A 17612-nucleotide genomic window follows, 5' to 3' on the forward strand; every position below is an offset into this window, starting at 1 on the left:
CATTGCGAACCAGGATGCATTGTCATCGGCGAAAGGACGAAGCTGTACGCTTGTACTTCATGCTGTACCACTTCCCTCTGTAATTATGGTTCTGGCGCAAGGAAAGCCATTTTTGATTTATGTGTATATTCGATTTTACTTTTACACTTAAATCTGTTTAAAAATATCAGTAAATTAATTTTATCTTAATATAAGAGAGCTAAAGGTATGTCGAGAATTTACTAACAGAGTTCAAGTATGCAAAAAATAAATGAACATTATCAATGTAAAGGTTTAAATTTTTGTTAAAGTACCTATAAAATTCACTATTATATGTAATTTTAGATTTTAGTTTTAAAAGAAATAAAGAAATTTAAACCATTAAGGCTAATTTTCTTAAAATAGTGATGAAAAAATTAGTTCCTACAGAAAATTGAAGCCTAATTTGCTACAAACACAAAAATAAATCATCTCTCTTACATGCCATTTCTTAAGTGAGAAATAGAAATTAAATATGCTTTATGAACTACCTGTTTTGTGCAAGTAGACATTAACATTATATTGTAATGAACAATACAATCACTACCCATTACAATACTAAATTTTCTCTTTTCTATATACAATTAGGCAGTCTAACTCAGCAAGTTAAAACAATATATTATCAGAATGTTCCTATTATGGAACTTAAAATTACATGTGTAATCTTCATCTGCCTGTTGTATCTATAAATATCTTATCTTTGAAAATGTTACCCAATTGCTTACATTATAACATTATTTATCAAAATAACCTGAACATGAAAGAAACTTGACAAGAACTAAGGTGACCATGCAAGGAGAGCATGACCAACTTATTATGAACCACATTTATTTTAATCAATAAAAATCCTCTTGATATAAATAATTTAATTATAAAAAAAAATTCACTCATGACAGAACAAAGACAACAAGGATGAAAAGGTATTAGAAATTGAAAATGCATACAAGTATATAAGTTAATTTATTATGAATAAACAATGCACAGAAATAAATGCAATGCTAGTTTGCGACCTAAAACATAGTTGGAATGACCCACAGTTAACTTTAAAATGTTATATTTCAGACTGAAAAGGTAATAGTTGAGAGGACATTATGTTAAACTTAAAATATTGCATTCATTTATATAAATATTACAGAATTAGCTTAGGAAAGCTGGCCACAGTCAGCAATCACAACTTTCTTAGAGGGCTTGCCCGATTGAGAACCCAAGGCCTCCACTTGCTTAACAACATCCATGCCTTCAACCACATTTCCAAAGACTACATGTCTTCCATCCAGCCAAGATGTCTTGACGGTAGTAATAAAGAATTGGGAGCCGTTGGTGTTGGGACCAGCATTAGCCATAGAAAGGACTCCAGGTCCAGTGTGCTTCAGAACGAAGTTCTCATCCGCGAACTTTTCACCATAGATGGACTTTCCACCAGTACCATTGTGGTTTGTGAAGTCACCCCCTTGCAACATGAAATTGGGGATAACACGATGGAAGGTGGAACCCAGATAACCAAAGCCCTTCTCACCAGTGCACAAAGCACGGAAATTTTCGCAGGTCTTTGGAGTAACATCTGTTCTTAGCTAGAACAAAATAATTTAATTTGAAATAAATGTTCATCATATTATAGTAGCAGTTAAGTAAAAAATGAATACATAAAACATTTATAAATATTTCAAACATACGAATTTAAATTTTAGACATGATAGAAGAGCCTTATGTGCAATCGGACGCCACGCAGTTTTTCAAATCAAATTTCAAATGAGCGTTACACATTATAGAAAAACCGTTTAAAAAGCTTATATCGAAAAATTTGCCGCATTTCACTATTAGTAGCCAAGGTCTTTGGGAGGATTTGACCTTGGCAGTGTAATCTCGGTCAGAGTTAATTGTGGCTATATAAAAGATACCTATATTTATAGGTATATACATATACAGGCGTGTACCTTTTACATTTTTGTAAGTATACAATATTTATTCGGTTAATGCAACACTTACAACAGTTTTGATTTAAAACGGAAGTATAATAAGATAATTTTTAATTATTTTTGGGAGATAACCCTACTCACAGAAATTGTTGAAAAATAGCGTGGTCGGATATATAATGCCGGTCAGAATGACATTCACATGCTAATTATAAAATAATAATGTAACTTACCTCTACAACTATTCTTCCAATGACTACATTATCAGCAGTAACGTCCAAGTAAACTCGTGGTAAAGCCATTTTGCTTTCTTCCCAAAACACCTAGAAACCCTTCTAGAAACACAGTACAATGACGATGCGTCTCTCGGCAATGCCGGGCGGAAATTAAAAAGGTCATAGACAAATTCACTGATCGTATTTCCGTTTACTGTTCAACGACTATTATTTTAAATGAAATTCTAGGAATTTTATTACCATTTCATTTAAATTTAAGAAAATCAGAAATATACCATTAAGTACAAAATTATCAATAGGTGTATATACAAGGTCGTATTAATGTCATGTAAGTATCTTTGGCATCCATGCGTTTAATTTTTTATGTGATTATCTTCTTATGTATAACTCCTTATTATAGATAAAGGTACCATAAACCTTTTTATTAATAAGAGTTAGAAAGTAGAGTACACAAATTAAAAGTAAAATTATTTAACATTCGCAGTTCGTAAAACTATTGTCTATTAAAGATAAAAAAATGAAATATCTTTTATGGTTTTTGCTTTTGTTTTTTATGGATATTTTATGGTAGAATGCGATTAAAATAAGAATATAGGTATGGCAATATAATTAATAAAGTTTTTTTTAACAACAAATCTTAAAAATTGAATTGAAATACATTTGTTAATTTATTTTATGCATAGCCCTTTCTTATGCGCCCGTGCGTCTAGTAACTACATAGAACAAATCCACCTTAGTGATCTAAGAGCACAGTAGTCTCTGAATTCAGTAAAATATCAATGTAATAACCGATGCCCTTATACATGAAGGTGCCACTTTATACCTCATGTTTTATCGGGCGTTAATTAAGACGTTTGGGATAAATGGTTTTAGTGCTGTAGGGCTTCCAGTCTCGAGAAAATGTAAATGCTATTCAGGCATGCAGAAAAATTTTGTCACCATGAAAAAACGAACAAATCCTAATTTTAACCACTTGTAAGTTGCTTTCGATTTAAAAAAAAATTGATACATAAATCACTTTTACAAGTGCAATACGTTTTTTGGAGTACAAAATCATAAAGCACCGATATATAAAACTCAAATAATTTTTACATGATTTTAAATTATAGTCATAATTTCTGTTAATGTTTATGATTTTTATGGTTAAAATCATGACACTGCCTGTACAAACCATGTACTATTTTTAATCTACATTCAGTTTGTTTACCTAATTAATGAAAAATGTCAATGTATTCATTTTTAATTCGAAATCTAAAGAGGTATTAACTAGTTTTTAGAATACGTAGTGATAATTCCATATAAGATGAGTTTAGAATCAATTATCTATCGAAGAGGAAATTTAGAAATCCTAGATCAGTTACTTCTTCCTTCACAAACACGGTATGTTAAAGTAATGGGTGTTGAAGATGGATGGAAAGTGATTAATAAAATGCAAGTAAGTAATTTTTTGCAATTACTATTAAATTATATAACTTTTATTTGTTATATCACATTGATCTCTGGATTTTCATTCTTCTTTTCAGCCGATAGACCCCTTTGCTAGGCATAGGCCTTCCCAAAAATCGCAACAATAACCGTTATTGCGCTGCCTACATCCATCAACTTACCGCAACCTTAACTATGACGTCTGTCCACCTAAAGAATTTCCATTACAGATATATTAATAAAGGAAGGCAAAAGTACAAGAGAGTATTAAGAAATTTCTATCCACATTAGATGTACTTTGTTAATTTTTCACTATGTACACTACTAAATATTTTTACTACATAGTAATATCTTATAATTCATCTGTTTGCAAATCTTAACTGTTAAAGTAACATGTTTCCAAACTTTATATTGCTTAAGTTTTTTAATTTATTTTTATCTTTTGAATGTTCAAATTTTTAAATGAACTGCAGCTTCCTAAAAAATGAAACATCATATTTTTTTTAATTTTTCTGAATGCTAGAACTTGCACAATTTAGGCTATATAGAATTGAATGTTTGAATAAGGAGAATATATCCCAAAGGAACTCAAAACCTTGATGCAATACTGTCATATCATACAAGAAATTTTCTATGTATTACAATCATTCTTATCATTTTCAGGTCAGGGGGGCACCAGCAATAGCTATTGTTGGTTGCTTATCACTAGCTGTAGAACTACTGAAGGATGACAATTCAAATAAAATAAATATGAGGCAAGAGGTCAGCGAAGTAAAACCTATTTTGATAAATTATTTATTTAATTTTTAGGACATCTATTATAAAATTTCTTAAAAATAAGTTGAAAAGTATTTGTAGAAAACAAATATATTAATCACATGGAAAATAAGTACTAATCTTGGTTCCTTATCACAGATTGAAGGTAAATTAAATTACTTAATATCAGCAAGGCCAACAGCAGTAAACATTAAGATAGCCGCAGATGAACTCATAAACTTAGCTAATAATATGAGTGCCGATGAAAATATTTCCCCTGATATTTTTAAGGAAAGGTAATATGATTTTAAAATTTTAATAACATCCTGTTATATAACCAAAACATATGATATGTTGTTATTTCCTAATTTTTCATCTATTTAACATCCTTACTACTATAAAAATATATAAAGGCATACTCTCCAGTGACAATAATATTTTTCGAAATTTAATATAAATTCATGAAACAATGTTTTTAATAACTTTTTATTTCAGTTAAATTACCTGTATGCATTTTTTGTAAAAAGTTTATTAGCAATTGCTTTTCAATACCAACCAGACTATTCTTAATATTGTACTTTTAGATTCATCAATTATATTGAAAACATGCTTGTGAAAGATATACAAGATAATAAAGCAATAGGAAAGTTTGGTTGTGAGACCATTATTAAATCATTGGAAGGTGATGGTCAAGTAAGGGTGCTAACACATTGCAACACTGGTTCCTTAGCAACAGCTGGCTATGGAACTGCTTTAGGAGTCATCAGATCTCTACATGAATCTAAACGACTAGGTACTTGTACATAAGAATATTACAAATATGTTCACTATACACAAAATCATTTTTATTCTCATGCATCTTAAAAAATCTTTTTAAGTTTATAAAATTTACAAATATTTTCTCAAGAATTCCTTAATATAGAATCTACTTATTTATTTAAATAAAATGTTTCCTTATTATTTCAATACATGATTAAAATTGTATATGAAGGGCAAAGTACTAATTGCATTTATAATTGGCCAGATATTTTAAATTTAATTTTGTCCATTTTTTTCTTTCTATTGACTACTATAGATATTATATAAAGATTTCCAAAAAAGTTTATTTAATTTCAGATCATGTATATTGTACAGAAACTCGTCCATACAATCAAGGAGCGAGGCTAACGGCATATGAATTAGTTCATGAAAAAATTCCTGCCACACTAATAGTTGATAGCATGGTTGCAGCACTCATGCGCACTAAGAAGATAACGGCAGTAGTTGTTGGAGCTGACAGGGTAAGTTGTATACGGGTGTTTGGTGATAGGTGTAAATGCTTTAACTGGGGTTAATAAAATATAATGCTCATTTGTTATTAGTTAATGTTTATTAAAATTCAAAAATCTATGGTTTCCAAATAAAAAATGATGGAACTAGTTTGTAACGTCGAAAATGTAAGTTGAAACTACAACTATTCCGTCTACTACATATAAAATCATTATTGTTCATTACATGTTTGTGCAATCTCTACTACCAGCAGTTATTGGCCTACTGCACTCCAATAGAAACAATAAATTAATGTAACATATTTCAGAGTGATCACTTTTTAGACATGGCAATTAAAGCTTTAAAGCTTTTTGCTGACAAATGAACAATACATTGACTACTGTAAAGCTTTTACACCTATTACCAGTCTCCCTGTTGTTAACTATTTGTTCTTATAATCTTATACATTATAAGAAAAAAATGATTTCTAAAATAAATATGAACAGATTATGTAATGATTATAAAAAAGAGACAGGAGATTGTACAACTTATACTTGTTTACTTTGTTTAATGAATTTACTATTTTTTTTTTATTAAAAAACTTGCTTAGAAGTTCTGTGATCTAGACAGCTTACTGTAATAAAAATAATTAAGTCAGTATATATTTTGTTATTTCCCTCTCAATTTGTCATTGGCAAAAAATAAAAATGGGGATTATTGTTAACATGTCCTTACAATAAAAAATACTTGAACAATCACTCATCCTTTATTATTTGCATTATTTTGATCTGCATGTAAACCAACTCTTCAAACTTGACCACATTCTGAGTAATTTTTATAATTTTTTTTTAATTTCCAATCTTCTTAAATACCCATCTTTTCCTACCATTCTCAGCTAAAATGGCAGTCTATATCACTATAATAAAGACTAATTCTTGTAGGCAATTAATTTTACTTATATTTCCCATTTTATCTTCATACTTATCTTCTAACAACACTTTCCTCAAGCCACCTTCTAATGAAGTGTCTCTTCACAGAACTTACTCTCTGGATTCTACTTTGCAATACTTACAATATTTAATTTGAAATGAGGTCCAATGACCAAGAATTTTTGTGCATTCAAAGCGAAGTTTGATGTTGTTCACATGTTGATGGAATAAACACAGTTACTGGATTTTATATGATTTTTTTATATTGTGTATATTATATTATATTTATATATGAACATAAATATGATTACATTGTAAACCTTTGTATGTATATTAATGTCAAGTTTTTAAGGATTACAAAATAACCTTAAAAACTTGCCATTAATATACACTTATTTTTTTCTATTACCATATTTATTTTATCTTTCTTCATTAACATATCTCTTCATAGCTCCAAAGGTTAACTGGTAGAGAGTGACTTCTGTGTTAAAGTTGCTTTTCTACCTATTTTATTAAAAGTAAATAAAACAATTATAAAAACTTAATTTTGCACATAGCAGCTAGTCCAAACCTTAACCTTTTTGGTTGGATTATACTGTAAATAGTAACATTGCTGTTTACAAACATTAATGAAAAATATTATGGGGATAGATATTTTGGGATAAAAGCTATCTATGATATGTAACACCTATCAATCGGGTAGTTTAGTAGAGGGGGGACGAACTTATCAAAAATTAATAAAATTACTATACCACAACTGGTAAACGTGTTTTTTTTTTATTATTATTATATTTTGTTTTTTAGGTTACAGCTAATGGTGACACAGCTAACAAAATTGGAACATATCAAATTGCTATTACTGCTAAATATCATAATGTGCCTTTTTATGTTGCTGCACCTACAACATCTATAGATATGTCATTAAAATCGGGAGATAGTATAAAAATTGAAGAACGGCCTGAAAGAGAAATGACGCACGTTGGTGAATTTAGAATAGCGGCACCAGGTAACTTAATACAGAATTGAATGATCTTATAATAATAATTGTTAATAAATATGGTTACGGGTAGTCACTGGATGCGGGCGGCGCAAGACCGGTCATTGTGGCGACCTTTGGGAGTGGCCTATGTCTTGCAGTGGGTGTATATCGGCTGATGTGACGTTAATGATCGCTTCAGTAGACGGATCTAAAAAATGTTAATAGTCTGGAGCTAATATCAAATTAATATAAATGCAGCATTGTGGAAAATTTCATACCCACATGTTCAGAGATTGCTGCTTTTCCCTATGATTTTCGCTAAATTAATTATGATTAGTTATTTTCATCTCAGAAGCAAGTTTCAAGCGGACTTGTGATATATATGTTATGCAAGTGTCATTATAATCTGTGCATCCTGATTAATCACAAACATGATTATTTTTGTATTTTTAACAATGTGCTAATTCGATTTTTTATATTATATTTTTAGACACAACAGATTTTAGATAATCAATGTATAAAAATCTATGACTTGGTAATAATATATAAAATAAAAATTATTGACATAGCTAGTATTTTCATTAAAGGGCAAGTTTCTGGAAGTCTTAGGTTATTTTATACCACTGTTGTTTGTTTTTTCAGGGATCTCATGTTGGAACCCTTCATTTGATGTAACACCCTCATCGCTGATTACAGGAATAATAACGGAAAAAGGGGTTTTCACTCCAAATGAATTACATGAAAAGATACCACAATAATCTCAACATTTATTTTTTGTTAGAATAAACTTATACAAATGTATTTATACTATTAAGAAATTTGTTCCACAAATGTATATGCAAATCTAAGAATAAAATCTTGCTTATTATATTGCATTTGTTACTTTTAATGTGCTGTAATAATCGATGTGTAATTCATGTTAAGATCATATATAAACATGTTAAATAAAGAAAAGATTTAATAATCCCTGATTTCATGTAAAATTCACCTACCGAAATACGAAATCTCCGTAATTTAGTCTATCCTTTACAGACTCCGGTATTCACTAATTATGGCATATTCTTTCAAATTTATTTCCTCTAAAAATAGACCAAAAAAACGGAAGTAGTAAATTTGTTAATATACTCATTTCGAAGTAAATTACTCGTCCAGCAGTAATTTTAATAGGACCCGTTGCAATCGGCCTGCTACATAGATTTATTTGGTAATCGATATCTTATATTTGATGGTACTTTGGAGAGGACGTTTAAGAACTACGTGAAACATATTTCAATTATATTCTTATATCTAGAAAAATTAGATTTTTAGTTCTCAATTCAAATAACTCTTGTTTTTATCTTTTAAATGCCCTTATCTTTATTCGTCATAAAGAGTAAATATAGCGCTCTTTAAACTGTATTTTTGCGAGCAAGTGAAAGTCAGCAATTAAAACCGGCGGAAATAACTAAAGCACTAAATTTAAAGATGCATTTACTTGCATCTATATTTTTTAAAATTACAGAAATTTCAATGTAATTGTAATGATTTATCGTCACTTCCGGGTATGTGATAAATACAGACCTAATCTCTTTATTACGGAATTTTCGGTAGACTTGCTGTAGTTAACCGAGAAACATACTAAGTCTATGCAAGAATAAGCTAAATTAATCTAATTTCTATTAAACCAATAGATATTTTTCTTATACCAGGGCAAAGACATGACAAGTCGTAGAGTAAACTATGTATGAATAAACTATGCACAAATGCATGTACGAAACCTTTCTATTATTCTTTCCTTGATTCTATCGCAAGTAAATACAACATAGAAAATATTAATAAAATATAGAAAATCGATAAAACATAGCAACATTGTAATTTGCGGCTGCTCTATGGTCGTGCGATTATTCGATTCCGTTCGGCTACACATTTCCTCTCGGGTTTTACGAACTGATTCATTTGACCAATCTTGCATTTTGACAATGGTCGCTCATTGGTTAGATTTTCTACTAATCAACACATCTTATGAGTGAGCGTTTGAATGGTAATCATTTCAATATGTCAGTCAGGCAGGCGATTGTGAAGTTTCGAATTTGCTTCTACATTATTTTATAGCCAAGTCAATAGTGTATTTTTATTTAAAACATGGAACAATAATGTCGTGGTGGGCATAATTTAATTTACTGTTCTTATATTTTAAGTTGACTTATTTATTACGGGTGATGTTGTGGTTTTCGTTGTTATTTATTGTTTCATTAAACGTTTAAGAGTTTTAAATGTTTTGAGAGTTCTTCGTGTTGCAGTTGTTATAAAAGTGATGAATGAATATTAGGAATTATTGTAATGTAAATAAAAAAATATTGTTTGCACGCGCATGCGTTTTTGTCGAAAACAGACAAAGGTTTTGTGTGATTTGAAAATCAGCTGTGTGTGCAATGACTTAGTGATACAAAAAGAGTGTGTTTCTTAGCGACAATGTTCAGTGAAATTGGATATATAGTGTTTGTGCTGCTAGCTTTGCCTTACATTGAAAGTGGTAAGTGTAACAATAAATTGTTTATTTATTCGAAAAAATATCAATCAGGCTTGCTGTATGTTGAGGATTGTCCCACTCACTATTGTCTTTGGTTATATTAAATCTTGCCGTAGGATTTGTTAATACTTTTTTTTACATTTTTAATTAAATTCAACATTTCAATATTTGTGTTACATATTAAACATGCTGAAAACAAATATCTCATATATTTGATGTGTTGTTCTTTGTTTACTATTGTTTTGTCAAAACAATATGTAAAAATTTTCGAGTTAAGGACACACTTTTTTAACAACAATATTTTTCAATAAATCTCCTCGCCCACTTTTTGGAAAAATAAATCAATATTATTTTCACAAATATTCTTTATTACATTAATTTTTATTATCTACAAAAAATTTCCGAATAAATAAAGAAAGAAAAAATTCAAAAGTCAAATACTTTTAAGCAATCATATTGATCATGTGATAAGTGAATTCTTATATTAATATGTTTTTTTTTTGAAGATTGGTATTTGATAGTTAAGAAATAAAATAATTTCATATGCAGTGTCTATAAATTATGTAAAATGTTTCTTATATTTAACAACTATAACTATGGTTTACAGTTCAAATAATTAAAGTTTTATTTTATAAAAAACAAGTTTTAAATTTTTTATTTATTCTTTTAGCATTAATTGTATTATTCTTGTCAAACCATTATATCTGTTATATACACTTATTGGTGATTTTAACACCATGACTGATTTAAATCGTTCACTGGGAATAGTGCATAAAAATAGAAGAAATTTTAAGATTTTTCAGAACTTTCAAGCTCAACATCTCAAAGTTATATATTTTGCTTATTGAAGATTTGGCAAAGAGAACATGTTTATCAATGAACAGGCAATTTGACCATAGAGGTATTTTTTTTAATTTTTGATTCAAGACTACTTAAGACTACTATCCTCAGAAGATATCGTTATCATGTACTCATATATGATTAGTTCACCTTGTATGATTTAGTTTTTGCTCATTGAATAAATAAAGAAAGTAAAATAAAGAAATAATTGATGTTCATTTTTTTTATTTTGTGCTTTTCATCATATTCGTAAGAAAGTTAAATGGAACAGAAACTATGTTTTTTCTTGGGATAAAAATTAAATATAAATACAAAAATCACACTCCTACATTACTTAGTGTAACAAAACACTAAGTAGACCCCTAAAAATATTTAAAATATATTTATGGGCATAAATAACAGCTTTCATGTTTTAGTAAAGTAATGGAATATGTACAAGCACAGATTAAATTTCAATCATTCAATATTTCATACTGTTCTACTTTCACCCTCACCTCTGTACAGCCAGTGTTCTATGATGTGTATTGCAAATAGCATTACAAATTATAAAGGAAATCGGTAATCATACTAAAATTCTATACAATTTAACTGTGGCCTCACTCATAGCGAATATATCTTACTTTTAATGAAATACTTTATAAAAATTTATTTTCAACTTAATCCTCAACAAACTGTTCTTTAAATAACATGACTTAAAATTAACTAGAGATTTTAAGTAGACTATAAAAAGTAAAGTGTTAGAAGTATCCCTTATTTTATACTCCTTACATTAAAAATTACATTAATAGTATTAATAGAGAATAAATTCCTTTGAAGGCTATTTGCCTATTGAAGCAGTGGGAATTATTGCCTAATTGGCTAATAAATCTTTTTATGACTGGTGTGAAATAACTTTTATATGTACTTCTTTATTTTATTACATAATTACAATAATCCTTAACATATATCAATACACTAAAATTAATTGACATGTTTTTTTTTGATATTTCTTCCTATGCATATCTTTAGACATATTGCTTGGTTACCTAGATGTATCTAGTAAATTAGTCCTTGAAAACAAATGGTTGCCTTCATTGTTTCATTTAACTACCACATCTTTCAGATTGTAGTCTTGTACAACATAGCATAACAAAACATTCCATTTAAAGTTTTATTTTTGTCCATTTATAAATATAATGTGAAAATTTTCTATGAATATTAATGTTATTCAGGTCATCTAAATCAAATTTCTATGAAACCATTTGTTCATATCAGATGATAAAATTTTACTTAAATCTAAAATGTTAAGAATTATAAGTATAATATTTATTCTTGGCCTTAATGACAGGTATAGTTAAAACATGATATCATCTGCATATGCTGTTGTTTTTTGATTATTCTTTTTGTTTGTCTTTGTAAATAATATCAGGTCACGCTGTCAATCCAACAAACAATAAAGACAATAAGACTCGTCACGGGATAGTGAAAGACAATGCTTGGCATTATAAAGAATAATTATTTTTATAGTTATTAAATGATTTTAAAGTTGAATAAAATTTCGAAAACAGGAAGTGAAATTTTATATTATTAAATGTTGGCAGGCGACACATTCTTGGATTTCTTGGCTGTCTTCATTCCTTCCTTTGTATCATCTGATATAACCCATGGCATAAGCCACTCCTAAAGATCTCTCCAAAGACCAGTCTTAAACTTGCTGCATTCTGAGACATTCCATGATTTAGATTATGTTGTCTGTCCACTGACTGAATAGCCTACTCTCACCGCATGTACGTGGTGTGTTCGTGGTCGACACTCAAGAGAACCTTTCGGCTGTCTTTATTACAGTTGAAAATTTTGAGATTTTAATGGAATAAATTAAAGTTTGTTTAAATATGTTATCAAACTAAAAGTTGTGATATGTAATAATGCCAATATATGTATGAAAAAGCTGCATTTTTTATAGTTTGGTGAAAAGATCATTCTTTTTTATTGATATTAATTTTTGGTTGATACTAACTGCACCGGTGGCATAAATTGCAGTTCTGTAAATTTTAGTTTCATATAGAAGAATGCTCCAATTATAAAAGTAAAATTTATATAATATACAAGTTAATTACATCATAAACATAATATATTTTGTATTTGTAACTGGCGCCACCTAATTGAAACATGTAATATTTAACAATGAATGTTGATTCACAACACTTGTGTAATTGCTCTCTAATTCTATTGGAAGCTCCAAACAATTTCATTAAGAAAACCTCAAAACCATTGTCTTTGTTTGTTGTTTTCAGTTTACTGAATATAAATTAATTGCTTACTTCTAGTACAAGTTAGTGATAAAACTAAATATACATCTCTTGCGCATGTAAATATCAAGTAAATTTAAACAGATGTTGGTAACAGGATCAGTTATATTTTTAAATTCTCATTGTCTGGGTAGCACAATTGTGTTTTCACTCTCTTTTCTTATGTTGTGAGGTTAATGCAATTACTGTATGTATCGTATCACTGGCAAATAAATTTATATAGTACAAAACCCTGAGTTATTATTAAGAAATCCTGGAATGAGCGCCCTACAATTAGCTCTGTCAAAATACACTTGCAACAGATATGTCATTGTCATATATTTATGCTAATATTACTAATAAAATTAAACAAAATTTATTAAAAGTATTTACGTTTCTACCTGCTTACCTAGCTATCCTTAGCTTGTCCAAAGATAAAAATTATTAGTTAAAATACACGTTTAATTACAGAAGATAGAAGGCTTTTTCCATTTATTTGGGAGTCCATAATTATTATAATTTTATAAAATTAAAACCAAATATAACACTGCAAGACTTCAAGATACCGTTAGGTCATTCCCAAAACAAAAATAATTAAATATTTTGAAGTTACTTTTAGCGTTATATTACCGTTAACATTAATATTACGTAGTAAAGTGTTTGAACGAAAGTATTTGTCATTGTTAAAAGTGACGGTATTCTTGGAAGCGATTGTTAGAAATGGACGGTAGTCTTGAAAAAGTAGCAATGGAGACATTAGAGAATTAGAGGTGAGATATTTATTAGATTTGACATTTGTAACGTATACTAAGTTTAATTCCTTTCGGAAAAGTTAAAAATAATTTTATTTATATTACTAAAATAATATTATTATTACATAAACTCTGAGTTTTAGTTAAGAGGTTAACAGTACCTCGGAATAACTAACTAATGTATGTACGTCTATCACCTCAGTTTAGCCTGTAAAAATGGATACCGAAAAGTACTCGTAACGAACAGAGATGGCATGCACTATCCCTAATTTACCCGAATCGTTTTTTTTTGTTTCTAAAATCCTTAAAAGTCAATCTTACTTACAAAAAAGGCGCGTCTTACTATACTTTAATTCGTTTAGTCAAACGACATAATGATTTATGAAAAAATAAAATAGAAAATATTAATGCCTCCCGAATTAGGGCTATTGAGATGTTTCATTTACTCTCATCATAGTGTCCCTCTATCATTAAACAATGATGTATCAACTGACAGTAAAGCAAACCGTTGCCAACGGTAATTTTTTTTCGTATCAGATGTTTTTCGTTATAATCTAGGGAGACCGTAATAAATACGCATAGCTCACTCACTACCGATCTGCTCGGACGACTATTATATAATAAAACTGGTAACTGAGACCACTCTTAGTTTCTTATGCCCAAACGTACTTACTGGAACTTTTATGTCCCTTTTGTTCTATTCAATTTAGCGTACCGCCAAAATAGAATTTCTCTTAAACGGCTATAGTATATATAAGCAACATTAATTTATGTCGGTGTTCGCAAATTGTATTAGTGAACATATGTTTTTATTAATTTATGCATATGATTGGTTAGAGATATAAAAAGTTTAAATGGTAAAAATTTAGCTCATCTGTCATATTTTATATCAATTTGCAATTAATTACCCTATATAAAGTGATCAACCTATGTTTAGAAGCGATACAATTTTTTTGTTTCCTTTTTGTGCAAATTTCTTGAATATATATGCAACACTAACAAACAACAATGGTACTTTTACGATAATAATTATTAACATAACTTTTACATTACCATTATGTGAGTCTTGCGGATTTATTGCAATTTGTAACAATTATTATTCTAGTTGCTAAAACTTAGTTATTATTTGTGATTATGCCTTTAATAATTCTCGTGTAATAACGATTATAACTATACTGAGGATTCACACCCAAATAATGGCTACAATGTAGCTTAACTTAAACAACCATGCGACGCAGCAAAGCGCCAATGCTACGAGTCTCAATTGTGTACGACCATGTCTGCGATGTATGCCTAATAGGGCAGAATTAGTTCTATTGTCAGTAAGTGACGATTACACCGACTTCTATTCAATGCAAATGCTGCATTGGAGTTTGGTAATCTAAAATTATTGTTAAAAAAATTGAATTGTTAAGATTATAATCGTCTATTGAAACTCAATGACTCATTAATGTTTAGTGTAAGTAGCTTTGAGAAATTAACCTTTTCTACTAATAATGTTTGTCTTAATTCAGAGGTGACTTTATTGTATGACTTTATTTACTTTAAAATTGTGAATGTATAACTTATTGGTTATCAGATAGCATTTAACATTTTTACCTATTTCCAATCACTCTGTATAAAGTGAACACTCTGTCATATTTTTTTATCAATTGAAATACTTCGGGACACTAACTTCTGTCGGTACAGTTTTCCGAGGCAGATAGTAAATAATGATTATTTTTTACATGTAGTAATCCACATTTTGAAAACAATTTTTTTAAGTACAATATCATTAGGTTAATTATTATTTCTGAAACCACTAGTTTTCGGAAAGGGTGTATAATAAATTAACTGACAGCAAATAACTTATACTTACATCCCTTTGAAGCTTTTATACCTATAACCAATCGCCTTGTATTTGATGAATATAAGTGTCTGGTAATATGCCTGGTGGTGGTGCCTTTTCTATTGCAAAGGTTCACTGGAGCGTAATATGCCGTGCTGTCGAAGTAGAATTTCCTGATAAATGTTCATCATTTTTTTAACGTTTATTTTAAAGTCATCTTATTGATCTCATAAATTTAGATGGATGAGATGTATATATCAAATAATGTTATAAGTTTGAAGTTCGGTGGGAAAGGTTCTATCTATTAATTGCAGAGTGGCAGTTCTATACAATTTAGTATAACCAAAATTAATGATACAAGTATAATACATAATAATATGTAAAACTTCCAATATGTATAACTTCCATTAAGCATTGCGTCGATCATTAACATATCAGCCGATAAGTGCCTACTACTAGACATAAGCCTCCCCAAAGATCGTCACGATGACCAAGCTTGCGCTATTCACATCCAGCGCCTCCCTGTGACTTTACCATGTCATTGGTTCACTACCTAGTGGGAACCGGCTCGCGGTCGCCAGCCACACGAGAACCTATCGACCTATCGTCGCGGAGAAACTTAGTTTCAAATGACATGATTTATATGCCTGTAAGTTGGCTGTCATCCTGTGCATTAATTTAAATGTTTTATGTTCTGATTATTGTAAAATAAAAACTTCTTTTGCTAACGGGAACGCAAAACACTACAAACGAGTGCTTGACGACCCCTTTCACCAACAGAATTGTCGTGCACTTAAATTTGTATGAGACACTGAATATTCATATCATTACTGTATGAAATAAACCATTTTGCGGGTTAACGTCCTTTGAAAGACATTACTCCCGCAAACACTTCCACTTGCCCGCTTTGAAGTATTTCTGCTTCTAGCTATGCATATTAAACTTAATTAAGCTCATGTGTTATTTAACTTGTAATACTTTTAGTACGAAATACATAACATTGTGTAAGAAATGAACTTTAAACTTGTATACCCTTATGTCTTGACTTTTAATTTTTTTTATCCCAGCATAATAAGTTTAATTAACTTAATGTAGCATGATTTAATCATGGCGAGGATTTACATTTTCCTCCTTTTTGCACCAAGGCTATTGGCTCTTAAATGTAGCTTTTCACTGTACATGAGGTTCTCGTTGTGACTTTCGTCATAATAATCATAACTTCAGACGTTCATTGCTAAAATAGCATAAACTTCTTTAGAATCCCAATAGGATCAGTTGAAAGCGACCTATACAAGGTAGTCTGTCCTTGGTCTTCAGTATCTTAATACGATGTTACACAAACAAAATCAAAATTGTTTTGCTTTCTTTTTTCCACTGCTAAGACAAGAACTATATTATTGAGTGATATTTATTTAATTTGAATGTAGTAAAAGGCCAAAGTAGAGGATTACAGGTGGCATATCTTCAGATTACGTAATTGTGTAAGGGACTACGGGAATCATGTTCGTGTTATAACCTAATCAATATTAAACAAACTACGATTGCTGACTAAGATTGCTGTGAGTTAAATGTAAATTTTACTATTAGAAAATATTTATATGTAAACATGGGTATTTACACAGCAATAAGCGCGTCAATATCACCTACTCGAGTAGGTCACTCATCACAAACACCCACTATTAAAAATAGATGAACGTTGAAACTAGGATCCTCAAATAGATTAAGTCTGAAATAACTTACCGCCACTTCTTATAAATTTCGATGTTACATATAAAACCTTATTGTTTGCCCTTTTTCTTCACTACTACGTTTGTCTACCTTATTTAGGGATGCCATTTAATGTTATTATGATACGGCATCATCAGTTACTTTAGTCTATATGAAATTATTATATTGTAAAAAATACCCACTA

The 17612-nt window shown here is 29.6% G+C and overlaps 3 protein-coding genes across 3 annotated transcripts in view; 2 read left to right on the top strand and 1 right to left on the bottom strand.

Annotated features, from left to right (window-relative positions):
• Positions 1 to 963: 963 nt before the first annotated feature.
• On the bottom strand, positions 964 to 2321 carry LOC137931870 (peptidyl-prolyl cis-trans isomerase-like). Its single transcript, XM_068775381.1, has 2 exons — positions 2165 to 2321; positions 964 to 1589 (listed from the first exon to the last, which is right to left on the bottom strand). The coding sequence occupies exons 1-2, from the start codon at positions 2231 to 2233 to the stop codon at positions 1161 to 1163; spliced, it is 498 nt and encodes a 165-aa protein (XP_068631482.1). The 5' UTR covers positions 2234 to 2321; the 3' UTR covers positions 964 to 1160.
• A 1061-nt stretch (positions 2322 to 3382) lies between these two features.
• Positions 3383 to 8423, top strand: LOC137931880 (methylthioribose-1-phosphate isomerase). Its single transcript, XM_068775395.1, has 7 exons — positions 3383 to 3602; positions 4256 to 4354; positions 4508 to 4644; positions 4933 to 5141; positions 5465 to 5628; positions 7330 to 7531; positions 8147 to 8423. The coding sequence occupies exons 1-7, from the start codon at positions 3471 to 3473 to the stop codon at positions 8260 to 8262; spliced, it is 1059 nt and encodes a 352-aa protein (XP_068631496.1). The 5' UTR covers positions 3383 to 3470; the 3' UTR covers positions 8263 to 8423.
• A 1015-nt stretch (positions 8424 to 9438) lies between these two features.
• kuz (zinc-dependent metalloprotease kuz) overlaps positions 9439 to 17612 on the top strand; it is an 85928-nt gene continuing 77754 nt past the window's right edge. The window contains exon 1 of the mRNA XM_068775396.1: positions 9439 to 10016. Within this exon, the coding sequence (XP_068631497.1) occupies positions 9956 to 10016 (61 nt within the window). The 5' untranslated portion in view covers positions 9439 to 9955. The remainder of the gene's footprint in view (positions 10017 to 17612) is intronic.

This window comes from Battus philenor, unplaced genomic scaffold (genome assembly GCF_028537555.1).
Source record: "Battus philenor isolate CCGP_79_NKW_IND1 unplaced genomic scaffold, ilBatPhil1.0.hap1 SCAF_8, whole genome shotgun sequence".
NCBI lineage: Eukaryota > Metazoa > Arthropoda > Insecta > Lepidoptera > Papilionidae > Battus > Battus philenor.